We start from the raw sequence: 12,378 nt of genomic DNA, 5'->3' as shown, positions 1-12,378 counted from the left end.
AAAAATGGTGAAAGTGGGTATCCTGATCTTGTTTCTGAGGTTAGGGGAAAAACTTTCAGCTTTTCACCATTGAGTATGATGTTAGCTGTTGGGCTTGTCATATATGGCCTTTATTATGTTGAGGTATGTTCCCTCTATCCCACTCCCTATCGAGAATTTTTATTCGTAAGTGGATGTTGAACTTTGTCAAATGATTTTTTTTTCTATATCTGTTGAGGTGATCATAGGTTTTTTTGTCCTTCATTTTGTTAATATGGTATATTACTCTAGATTGATTTGCTGGTATTGGACCATCCTTGCATCCCTGGAATAAATCCCAGTTGCTGTGATGTGTGATCTCTTTAATGTATTGTTGAATTTGGGTTGATCAGGTATATTGGCCTATAATTTTTTTTTTCTTGGCACCCTTGTCTGGTTTTGGTATCTGGATAATGTTGGCCTTGTAAAATAAGTTTGGAATGTTCCTTTCTCTTATTTTTTGGAAGAGTTTGAAAGGATTGGTATTAAATCTTCTTGGAATATTTAATAGAATTCATTAGTGAAGCCATTTGGTCTGGGACTTCTGTTTGTAGGGGGTTTTTTAGTTAAGGATTCAATCTCTTCACTAGTAATAAGTCTGTTCAGATTCTCTATTTTTTCACGATTCACTCTTACATGGTTATATGTTTCTAGGAATATATATGTTCTAGATTGTACAGTTTGTTGGTGCTTAATGGTTTGTAGTAGTTTCTTACAATCATTTTTTTTTTAAAGATTTTATTTATTTATTTGACACAGGGAGAGAGATCACAGGTAAAGAGGCAGGCAGAGAGAGAGGGGGAAGCAGGCTCCCTGCCAAGCAGAGAGCCCGATGTGGGTCTCAATCCCAGGACCCTGAGATCATGACCTGAGCTGAAGGCAGAGGCTTTAACCCACTGAGCCACCCAGGTGCCCTACAGTCTTTTTTTTTTTTTTTTTTTTAAGATTTTGTTTATTTATTTGTCAGAGAGAGAGCGAGCGAGAGCAAGCACAGGCAGACAAAGTGGAAGGCAGAGTCAGAGGGAGAAGCAGGCTCCCCGCGGAGCAAGGAGCCCGATGTGGGACTCGATCCCAGGACGCCGGGATCATGACCTGAGCCGAAGGCAGCTGCTTAACCAACTGAGCCACCCAGGCGTCCCCTACAATCATTTTTGTTTCCTTTTTTTATAAAGAGAAATGGAAGTTTATTTATTTATTTAGGATTTTATTTATTTGACAGAGAGAGAGATCACAAGTAGGCAGGGGTTGGGGGAAGCAGGCTCCCTGCCAAGCAGAGAGCCTAATGCAGGGCTCGATCCTGGGACCCTGAGATCATGACCTGAGCGGAAGGCAGAGGTTTAACCCACTGAACCACCCAGGCACCCCAATCGTTTTTATTTCTGTAGTATCAGTTTTACCATCTCTTTCATTTCTGATTTTATTCATTTGCGCCCTTTCTCTTTTTTCCATGACAAGTCAGTTTTATTTTTTAAAAGATTTTATTTATTTGTCAGAGAGAGAGAGCAAGTGAGCGCAGAAACGGGGAGCACCAGAGGTGGAGGGAGAAGCAGGCTCCGTGCTGAGCAGGGAACCCAATACAGGACTTGATCCTAGGACCTCGAGATCATGGTCTGCGCTGAAGGCAGATACTCAACCCATGGAGCCACCCAGGCATCCCAATTTTGTTTATTTTTTTCAAGTGACCAACTCTTGGTTTTTCTGATCTTTTCTATTGTCTTTTAGTCTCTGTTTTATTTATTTCTGCTCTGATTTTTATTTGTTTTTGTTTTTTGGCACCAAAGTAAGGTTCATTGAGTGATAGCAAAATGATAGTACAAAACTCCCAAAGAGGGAGGGGCCCCAAAGGGGTTGCCCTCTGCTCAGATTTTGGATACTTCCTGCCTTCTACTAACTTTGGGCTTCATTTATTCTTCTTTTTCTAGTTCCTCGAGGTATAAAGTTAGGCTGTTTATTTGAGATTTTTCATGTTTCTCTGCCTGCCTCTCTCCCTACTTGTGATCTCTGTCAAATAAATTAAAATAATGATAATAATAATAATAATTTAAAAAAAAAAAAGAGAGAAAAGCCAGAACATAGGATGTATGTTCTACTCTTATTCTTTCTCCTTACCAGGGGAGAAGTTGGCATTTGGGTGCTTTCTCCTGATCATACCCAGTTGACCCAGCTTCTGTCTGTGGCATTACTGGTTTTCTGGTACTTCAGTAAGTCACTTAGATTTTGTTTGTTCTCATTGACCACCACACATCTAAAATATGTCCGTTCCATTAGTGCTCTGAGTCAGGTGAGGCAGGCAGCTCCCCAGGCCCCCAATAATTTGGAATATTGGATGCACATTCACTCTTCTCTTTTCAGCCCAAAGGAGAAGGAGCTGTCCCTCCTGATCCTGCTGAGCTCTGCTGGCTTTGGAGAATTGCTCTTGGGGTTGATAGGGTTGATAGGAAATGGCTTTTCTTACTGTTAAAATGCAGCTGTTGTCGACTTGGAGCTTGCCTGAAGTACTGCAACTCCTTAATTGGCTCCTAGAGTGCTCATGAAGACTTCTTAGGTGGTGTATTGGTGTTAAGTCAGTATCTCTGTGGTGCAACAAGTTCTGGGGCCTCCTGTGATGTTACTTTGCCAATGTTACATCATGTACATTATTCCCTTGATGGCCAAATAACATTACCTTGTTTGGATATACTACCTTTTGTTTAGTCATTTGTAAGTTTATGAACACTTACTTAAAATTAATGCTGTGTGTGTGTGTGTGTGTGTGTGTGTGTGTGTGTTGGGGGTGGGGAAAAGGAGAGAGAGAATCTCTAACAGACTCCCTTTGAGCGTGGAGCCTGATATGGGACCTGATCCCATGACCCTGAGATAATGATACGAGCCAGTACCCAAGAATCAGATGTTCAACTAACTGAGCTACCCAGGTGCCCCTCTGTGCTTGTATTTTAGTTAGACTATGTCTTTATTGTTAAATTGTGGCAGTTAATAAATATATTCTCAGTTTGGACTAATTTTTACTCATAAAACTGTGGTGGTTTTATCGGTTCTATGTAGCATATGATTTTATCTGGGAAGAATGTAGATTTGCTACTTGGAAGATTTCCAAAGGCAGTCATTGCCACAGGCTCTTTCTATCAAAATCAGCTGTTAAAAAAAATGGGTATTCTTTTTTCTTTACTTTCTTGTACAGCCTTTGAAGATAGATTTAGTATTCTGAAGGGCAGTTCTTACTAGTTAAGAGTCAGGATATTTTGTTTGTTGCTATGTAGTGAGTTATGAAAGACCCCCAGGCGTCCTCTTCCCTTTTTTCTTAGCTATTTTGAAGCATTGTGGTCTGAAAATGTGCAGGGAGTGATCCTAATCTTTTGGTACTGGTTGAGACCTGATTTGTGACCCAGGATATGATCTATTCTGGAGAATGTTCTGTGTGCACGAGAGAAGAAGGTGTATTCTGTTGCTTTGGGATGGAATGTTCTGAGTATGTCTGTGATGTCCTTCTGGTCCAGTGTGTCATTTAAAGCCTTTTCTTCCTTGTTGATCTTTTGCTTAGATGGTCTGTCCATTTCAGTGAGGGCGTGTTAAAGTCCCCTACTATTACTGTATTATTGTCGATGTGTTTCTTTGATTTTGTTATTAATTGGCTTATATAACTGGCTGCTCCCATGTTAGGGGCATATATATTTAAATTGTTAGATCTTCTTGTTGGATAGGCCCTTTAAGTACTATATAGTCTTTTCTCATCTCTTATTATAGTTTTTGGTTTAAAATCTAATTTGTCTGATACAAGGATTGCCAACCCAGCTTTCTTTTGGTGTCTGTTAGCATAATAAATCATTTTCCACACCCTCACCTTAAATCTGGAGGTGTCTTTGGGTCTAAAATGAGTCTCTTACAGACAGCATATCAGTGGGTCTTGGTTTTTTGTTTTGTTTTAATCTAATCTGATACCCTGTGTCTTTTGACTGGGGCACTTAGCCCATTTAATTCAGGGTAACTATTGAAAGATTTGTATTTAGTGCCATTGTATTGCCTATAAGGTGACTGTTAGGGTTCTGTTCCTTCCTGATCTATGTTACTTTTAGGCTCTCACTTTGCCTAGAGGATCTCTTTCAATATTTCCTGTAGGGTGGTTTGGTGTTCACAAATTCTTTTAGTTTTTGTTTGTTCTGGAAGCTTTTTATTCTCTCCTTCTATTTTCAGTGACAACCTAGCTGGATATCTGGATATAGTATTCTTTTTTTAAAAGATTTTTTTATTTTTTTATTTTTTATTTGACAGAGTTTACAAGTAGGCAGAGAGGCGGGCAGAGAGAGAGAGGGGAGGAAGCAGGCTCCCTGCTGATTGATGTGGGGCTCAATCCCAGGACCCTGGGATCATGACCTGAGCTGAAGGCAGAGGCTTTAACCCACTGAGCCACCTAGGCGCCCCTGGATATAGTATTCTTGGTACATTTTTTTTTTTCTTCTAAATTTAGTGCTCTGAATATTTCATGCCAGTTCTTTCTGGCCAGCCAGGTCTCTGGATATGTCTGCTGCTGATCTAATGTTTCTATAGATCTCTTGTCCCAAGCTGCTTTCAGGATTTTCTTTTTCTCTGAGACTTGTAAGTTTTACTGTTAGACGATGGGGTGTTGTCCTCTTTTTATTGGTTTTTGAGGGGGTTCTCTGTGCCTTCTGGAGTTTGATGCCTGTTTCTTTATCCAAACTAGGGAAGTTCTCTGCTATAATTTGTTGCAATATACCTTCTGCCCCTCTCTTTCTTCTTTTTTTGGGATCCCAATTATTCTAATATTATTTCATCTTATGGCATCACTTACCTCTGGAATTCTCCCCTCATGATCCAGTAGTTGTTTATTTCTCTTTTTCTCAGCTTTCTTATTCTCCATCCTTTGGTCTTCTGTATCACCAGTTCTTCTGCTTCATTTATCCTAGCAGTTAGAGCCTCCATTTTTTATTGTACCTCATTAATAGCCTTTTTGATTTTCACTTGGTTAGATTTTAGTTCTTTTCTTTCTCCAGAATGGGATTCTCTAGTGTCTTATATGCTTTTTTTCAAGCCCAGTTCGTATCTTTACAATTGTCATTCTGAATCTAGTTCTGGTAACTTACTAAGTTGTGTTGATTAGGTCCCTGGCAGTTGGTACTGACTCTTGTTCTTTTGAGGTTTGTTTTTCCATTTTGTCATTTTGTCCAGAGAATAATAGATAAATGAGAGAACAAAATGCTAAAAGGGTAACAACGGCCCCAGAAAAACATACATCAAACAAATCAGAAGAGACCTGGGGTGGGGCGGGGGTTTGGGGGAGAATATGATCAGACTGGTGAATAGAACAGAGCCCACACTAGATTTTGGGTGTATTTTGCCTCCCAAAATTTTAAAGAAAGGAAAATGTATATACAAAAATAAGGGTAAATATGATGAATGATGGAATATGACTATACAGATGAAAATTTAAAAAGATTTTTAAACAGGAATTGGTAAGATGTTGGTTGAAAAAGGAAAGAAGAAAATTCAAAAAAAGATAGAAATGGAAAAAAGAAAATTAAAAAAAATTTAACTTTGAAATACTAAAGAACCATGGGGAAAAAGTCATGAGTTCCATATGCTGTATTCCTGTAGTGCTGGAGTTTTGCAGTTCTCTTTGATTGGTAAACTTGGTCTTGCCTGGATGTTCTTGCTGATCTTCTGGCGGAGGGGTCTGTCGCAGTGATTCTCCAATGTCTTTGCCTGAGGTGGAATTGCACTGCCCTTGCTGGCATCCAGGCTAAATAATCTGTTTGGGTTTGCTTTTGGTAGCTTTTGTTTCCTGAAAGCTTCCTGTACAGCTTTGGAGGACTAGAATGAAAATGTTGACCTCCCAACTCTGGCCCCAGAGATGCTGAAAACTCAGGGGCCCTCTCCTCAGTGAGTCCTCAGAGAAGAGCATTCAGTCATTCCTGTCTCCCTGGTCTCTGGTGGTGCTCTGTGCTCACCTAGCCTATCACCGAGCATTTCTGTCTGACGCACGGCCCCATTTGGAGTCTTCAAACCCAGCAAATTCCTGCAGTGTGCTCCCGTGCCGCTTCTCCTGGTGGAGGATGGGTGGGTCTCCCTGGATCTGCCCCTGGTTGGGTCCCTGCTTGAAGAAATGTGGCCCGACTGTGCTGTGGATCATGGTTTATGGCAACCCTGAGCTTAGAGCCCCCTCCTCGGCTCCATCTTTGCAGCCAGCTTCCCTGCTCTGATAACTGGGAGCTCTGCCACAATTCAGACACCCCTGGTCTTTCTGTGACCCCTGAGGGTTCTGAGACCACACAGTCCCAGTGAGGATTCCATCCCAGCCCAGCCTCCCTGCTCAGCCACTGAAAAGGCGTCTCTCAGTGGAGCCGACTTGTAAGAGTTGTGCTCCACTGCTGTCACTTGCTGGGAGCCAGCTGACGGAGGGTCCCATCCTTTCCCTGTCCCCCGTCCTCGCGCCCCACCCCTGCCATGGTCTGTTTTCCCAAATATTGTCTTGGATTCACTTCACACATCCTACCTTCCAGAAGTGGTCTCTTTTCTGTTCATAGAATTGCTGCTATTATTTTCTTTGGTCTCTTGTTTGTAGGTGTTCAGAATAGTCTGATAACTTTAGCTGAATTCCTGGGACCAGACAAAATTTAGGTCTCCTACTCCTCTGCCATCTTGCTCCTCCTCCTTTCCTTGGCCATTTTGGGATATCAGCTTAAGGACCCGGGCTTGATTTCTTCCTGTTCACTTTCTCTCAAGATATTAAGGTGAACAGTTGGATTCTTGAAAAAGAACATAGTGGGGGCACCTGGGTGGCTTAGTGGGTTAAGCCTCTGCCTTTGGCTTAGGCCATGTTCTCAGGGTCCTGGGATTGAGCCCCACATCGGGCTCTCTGCTCAGAGGGAAACCTGCTCCCCCCAACCCCTCTCTGCCTACTTGTGATCTCTGTCTGTCAGATAAATAAATAAAATCTTAAAAAAAAAAAAAAGAAAAAAGAAAAAGCACACAGGCTGGGGTCATCTGGTTGCTCAGTCAGTAGAGCACACAACTCTTGATCTCTGGGTGGTGAGTTTGAGCCTCACACTGGATGTGGAGACTACTTCAAATAAAACCTAAATACCAAAGCAAAACATAAGCATGTGGGCTTTTATGCCTTTAGTTAGTGAAGCTGGGATGATTTCTTGTTGAAATTGGCAATGAAAAGCCACTTTTACTTAGCCAGTTTTGCTTAAGTTTTTCTATTTTGCTGTTTCTTGGGTTTTAAGGGCCTTACTTTATTAATTTCCTCTGCGCACTAGAGACAAGTTTGCTAAGCTAAATTTAGACTACTAAAGAAACACCTCCTAACAAGTACTAAAATGTAGATATAATACAACTATGATTCAGATCAATAAGGATTATCCTATAAATTTGTATAAGTTTATACCTATCTTTGGTAAGGAAATTCAAAATAAAAATACCTGATATGATCATACTGCTTACACTATTGTTGGCAGGGCTAAATTTACAGGTAGGATGCCATTAAAAAATAAGGAAAACCGTAAATGTTTGATGTAGCAGTCTGTGAAGTGCTCTAAGATACCAGAGAAATTGAATTTAAAGGAGGAAGAGTATATGGTAAAACCCTCCAGGATATGAAGCGTGACTTACATCTTGAAAAATGTCTAGTAATTCCAAAGCCTAACAGAAAAAGGGAGCAGAGAATTTACTTGGAAATGTGATTATGATTTGGATGGAATTGTAGACAGTCAGGTGGGTGGAGGGAAGGGAATATGCTACCACAGTGGACAGTTGGATTTGCCAAGAGTAATGAATAATGGGCCTACGCTTCAGTAATTCTAAATACATGGGTGGAAAACTTTCCCTTAATAAGATAGGTAAAATGTTCAATTGTGAGAAAATGATTTGGGGGGCTTACAAGCTCTAAGTAGAAATTAAGTCTAAATAATAGTTTATTGATTTATTTTGTTAGCTTGACTAAAGTATTTTCTTTTTCCCTTTCAGAAGAATGGTTGAGACCGGTGATGAGAAAAGATAAGCAGGTGTTAGTGCATTGGGGGTTTTACCCAGACAGGTAATGTAGACATGTCCTGAGATCTTCCAAGATTTTTTTTTTAGTGTAAGCCAGAGTTACTTATGTATGGTTTCATATTCTTAATAGTGACAACTTTGTTTGCTTCAGTGTTTGATTTCACTTTTTTGAGTCTTACTGATTTTTCTTATTGAAGTTATAGAATTCAATTCAAAGTCCCAAGGCTTTATTTATCTTAATAAACTGATATGTTTGCTGCATTTGGCAAAACATCCCTTCAATATATTTGCCTGCTAATCTAGATTTGTTTCCTTCAAGAAAGGAATTTGTCTCTCTAGTATTTTATGACTGTTTCATTTTGTTTCTTCAAAAAATCTTCTTGCCATACTATTAAGAATGAATTATTTTATGTCTAAAAGAGAATTTTTCTACTTGGCAGAAATTTATTTCCCTATCGTTGTTATTACTTTGAGATAATCATAATTCATACTGTATTTCATTCTCTAAGTATAGATAAAGAGTATTACAAATATGAACTAGATGTTAGTGAAAATATTGGTACTTTTAAAATATGCCTATGTAGGACACTTACAAATATGGGTAACCTGTGAATTTCATCTTTTTAAAACTACAGTGGAGCTGTGGGGAAGATTCTGACCATGTCAGATCAGTCTTCTTTCACCTAAACCCCTATCCACTTTTAGCCTCCTCATATTATTAGAAGCAAATCCCAAACATAACATTTTAATAATAAATAATTTCAGTGCAAATTTCTAAAAAACAACGCCTCTTTTAAAAAATAGTAAGGGTATGGGATGCCTGGGTGGCTCAGTGGGTTAAGCCTCTGCCTTTGGCTCAGGTCCCGATCTCAGGGTACAGGGATTGAGTCCCACATTGGGCTCTCTGCTTGGCAGGGAGCCTGCTTCCCCCTCTCTCTCTGCCTGCCTCCCTGCCTACTTGCGATCTCTGTCAAATAAATAAATAAAATCTTTAAAAAAAAATAGTAAGGGTATTATCATTGTCAAATCTAAAAACAAAATTTCTTTATATCATCTAGCTAGTCAGTATTGTCATATAAGTGATGCATATGACAAATTTATAGATTGATATTTGTTGGAAGTAGAATTCAACAACATTTTGTGATTAATTGATTTCAGTGTCTAGGTTCTCTGCCTTCCCTACTCACCTGACCACATGCATTGTATTTTTTAAGAAACCAGGGTCTTTGTCCTGTAGAGTTTACCACAATGTGGGTTTTTCTTCTTCTTCTTCTTCTTTTTAAAAGATTTTATTTATTTATTTGACAGAGAGAGATCGCAAGTAGGCAGAGCAACAGGCAGAGAGAGAGGGAAACAGGCTCCCCACTGAGCAGAGAGCCTGATCCCAGGACACTGAGATCATGACCCAAGCCGAAGGCAGAGGCCCAACCCAGTGAGGCACCCAGGCGCCTCTTCTTTTTTCTTTTCTTTCTTTTTTTTTTAATGACATCACTGTGGTATATTGGAACGTTTCTCCATTCTCTGTATTTCCTTTAAATTGGTAGTTGGATCTGGAGTTGCTCAGAGTCTATTTCAGTTTATGGAGGGTATATATGTGTTCGTCATCTAATGATGAACCATAATGTCTGGTTGTGTGCTCTTTTTAAGTTAGTCTATTTGAGTAGCTTTATTTTACTTGTAAAGACGTTTATTTATTTATTTCTCTATCTTTTGAAAGATTTTATTTGTTTATTTGACACAGAGAGAGAGAGAGAGAGTGCATAAGCAGGCAGAGGGATGGGGAGAAGCAGGGTCCCTGCTGAGCAGAGAGCCCAATGTGGAGCTTGATCCCAGGACCCTGGGCTCATGATCTGAGCCGAAGGCGGACACTTAACCGGCTGCATGACTCAGGCACCCAAGGATTTACATTTTTTTAAAGGTTTATTTATTTATATGATGAGAGAGAGAGAGAGAAAGCGTCAGGAGGAGGGACAGACGAGGATAATCTCAAGCAGACTCCACAGTGAGTGCAGAGCCTGACACGGGGCTAGAGTTTATAACCTGAAATCGTGACCTGATCTGAAACCAACAGTTAGAGGCTTATCCAACTGGGCTGCCCAGGCATCCCTGTAAAGATTTTTTTTTAATTTTTAAAAATTAAAATTCAGTTAATTAACATATATTGTATTATTGTTTTCTGAGGTAGAGTTCAGTGATTCATCAGTCTTACATAATATCCAGTACTCATTACATTACATGCCTTCATTAATGTCTATCACCCAGTTACCCCATGCCCCCAGCTCCCTCCTCTCCAGCAACCCTCAGTTTGTTCCTATGATTAAAAGTCTCTTACGGTTTGTCTCCCTCCCTGATTTTCTTGTTTTATTTTTTCTTCTCTTCCCCCATGATCCTCTGTTTCGTTTCTTAAATTCCACATATAAGTGAGATCATAGGATAATTGTCTTTCTCTGATTGAGTTATTTCATGTAGCATAATACCAATATATTTTTTAAAGAAGGAACTGTGTCTTTAGATCTGTTCAGAATTTTAAGATTATATGCACAGTTTTCATACAGGTTGAGTTAATTCGAATTGAATCAGCTTGCCGTTATTGGTAATTTTTTCATTTTTATTTTTTGTTTTGTTTTGTTTTAAAAGATTTATTTGTTTGACAGAGACACAGCAAGAGAGGGAACATAAGCTGGAGTTCTGGGAGAGGGAGAAGCAGGCTTCCTGCTAAGCAGGGAGCCCGATGCTGGGCTCGATCCCAGGACCCTGGGGTCATGACCCAAGCCAAAGGCAGACACTTAAGGACTGAGCCACCAGGCACCCCTATAGTTGATTACTTTAAATGAACTAACAGATTTTAAAATAATATTTAAATGAGTGCTTTCTATAAAACATCTCTAGTCTTGAGGTGTCAAGTAGTCTTTGGCACTATTTTTTTTTTTTTAATGTTACTTATTTATTTGACAGAGAGAGATAGATCACAAGTAGGCAGAGAGGTAGGCAGAGAAAGGGGGAGAAGCAGGCTCCCCCCTGAGCAGAGAGCCCGACATGGGGCTCGATCCCAGGACCCTGAGATCATGATCTGAGCCGAAGGCAGAGGCTTAACCCACTGAGCCACCCAGGTGCCTGAGTCCTTGGCACTATTAAGCAAACCTTTCAATATTATAGAAACCCTTAAAGGAAATGAGTTTGCCCTTTGAAACATTTAGATGGAAACTCAAATTTATAATGACTAGCTTCATAAGTATACAGTTGAAATAAATTTTAAAATAACACAGTAAAAACATGTTAGCCTGTTCGCTAAGCTTTTCTTTATGTTGCAGAAAAGATACAGGGGCTGGTTTAAGTCTTGTCTTTTCAAGGCCTGTTCACATTCTTTATTAACTATGTAGCAGTCCCCACACACCCTTCATCTATGAGGGATTCATTTTAAAGACCCCCAGTGTATGCCTGAAACCATAGATAGTACTGAACCCTACGTACTATATTTTTTCCTATACGTACACATCTGTGATAAAATTTAATTTATTAGGCGCAGTAAGATGAACAGCAATAACTAATAATAAAATAGAACAGTTGCAACAGTATAGTTTACGGGAAGTTATGGTGAATGTGGTCTCTCTCTTAAAATACTTTATTGTACTGTACTCACCCTTCTTGTGATGACGTGAGATGATGAAATGCCTGTGTGGTAATGAAGCGCAGTGAGTGGTGTGGGCACTGTGATGTTGCATTAGGCTTCTGCGGTCAGAAGGAGGACCATCGGCTTTCAACCACATTTGACCACGGGTAACTGTAGTGCAGAATGTGAAACCCGGGGTGAGGGGGAGTTTGGCCCTCACTTCTACCTCTGTGACATTTTTGTACTCAAGAATTTTAGAGAATGTAAAGTTTTCAGTTGCTCGCTCACCATTGTTACCTTTACCTGGTACAATTTATAACTTAGCAAAGGATCTTTTTTTTCTCCAGCTCATGTTTAAAATGTTCCTAGAAAACTTACCAAGTGTTATTAATAGACATATAGAGCTGTGCTTGTTCCAAATGCTTTTTTTTTTTTTTAATTAATTAATTAATTTATTTGACAGAGATCACAAGTAGGCAGAGAAGCAAGCAGAGAGAGAAGGAGGGGAAGCAGGCTCCCTGCTGAGCAGAGAGCCTGATGCGGGGCTTGATCCCAGGACCCTGAGATCATGACCTGAGCTGAAGGCAGAGGCTTTAACCCACTGAGCCATCCAGGCGCCCCTGTTCCAAATGCTTTTGAACTGACTACTGAGTAGTGGCTGCAGGGAGCCAGTGCTTGTTACCATACTTGTATTTAACTTAGATATTCCTTGCTTCTACAATAATTTATTGGCCAGTATAGTA

The 12,378-nt window shown here is 40.0% G+C and overlaps 1 protein-coding gene across 3 annotated transcripts in view; it reads left to right on the top strand.

Annotated features, from left to right (window-relative positions):
* Positions 1 to 12,378, top strand: part of SMARCC1 (SWI/SNF related, matrix associated, actin dependent regulator of chromatin subfamily c member 1) — a 173,237-nt gene that overhangs the window by 45,648 nt on the left and 115,211 nt on the right. For all 3 annotated transcript variants that reach the window (XM_032318216.1, XM_032318205.1, XM_032318225.1), the window contains exon 7: positions 7,999 to 8,068. In XM_032318216.1, coding sequence (XP_032174107.1) covers positions 7,999 to 8,068 — 70 coding nt within the window. The remainder of the gene's footprint in view (positions 1 to 7,998; positions 8,069 to 12,378) is intronic.

The sequence above is a fragment of the Mustela erminea genome, chromosome 1, assembly GCF_009829155.1.
Source record: "Mustela erminea isolate mMusErm1 chromosome 1, mMusErm1.Pri, whole genome shotgun sequence".
NCBI lineage: Eukaryota > Metazoa > Chordata > Mammalia > Carnivora > Mustelidae > Mustela > Mustela erminea.
This window is presented reverse-complemented; position numbering and strand designations above follow the sequence as displayed.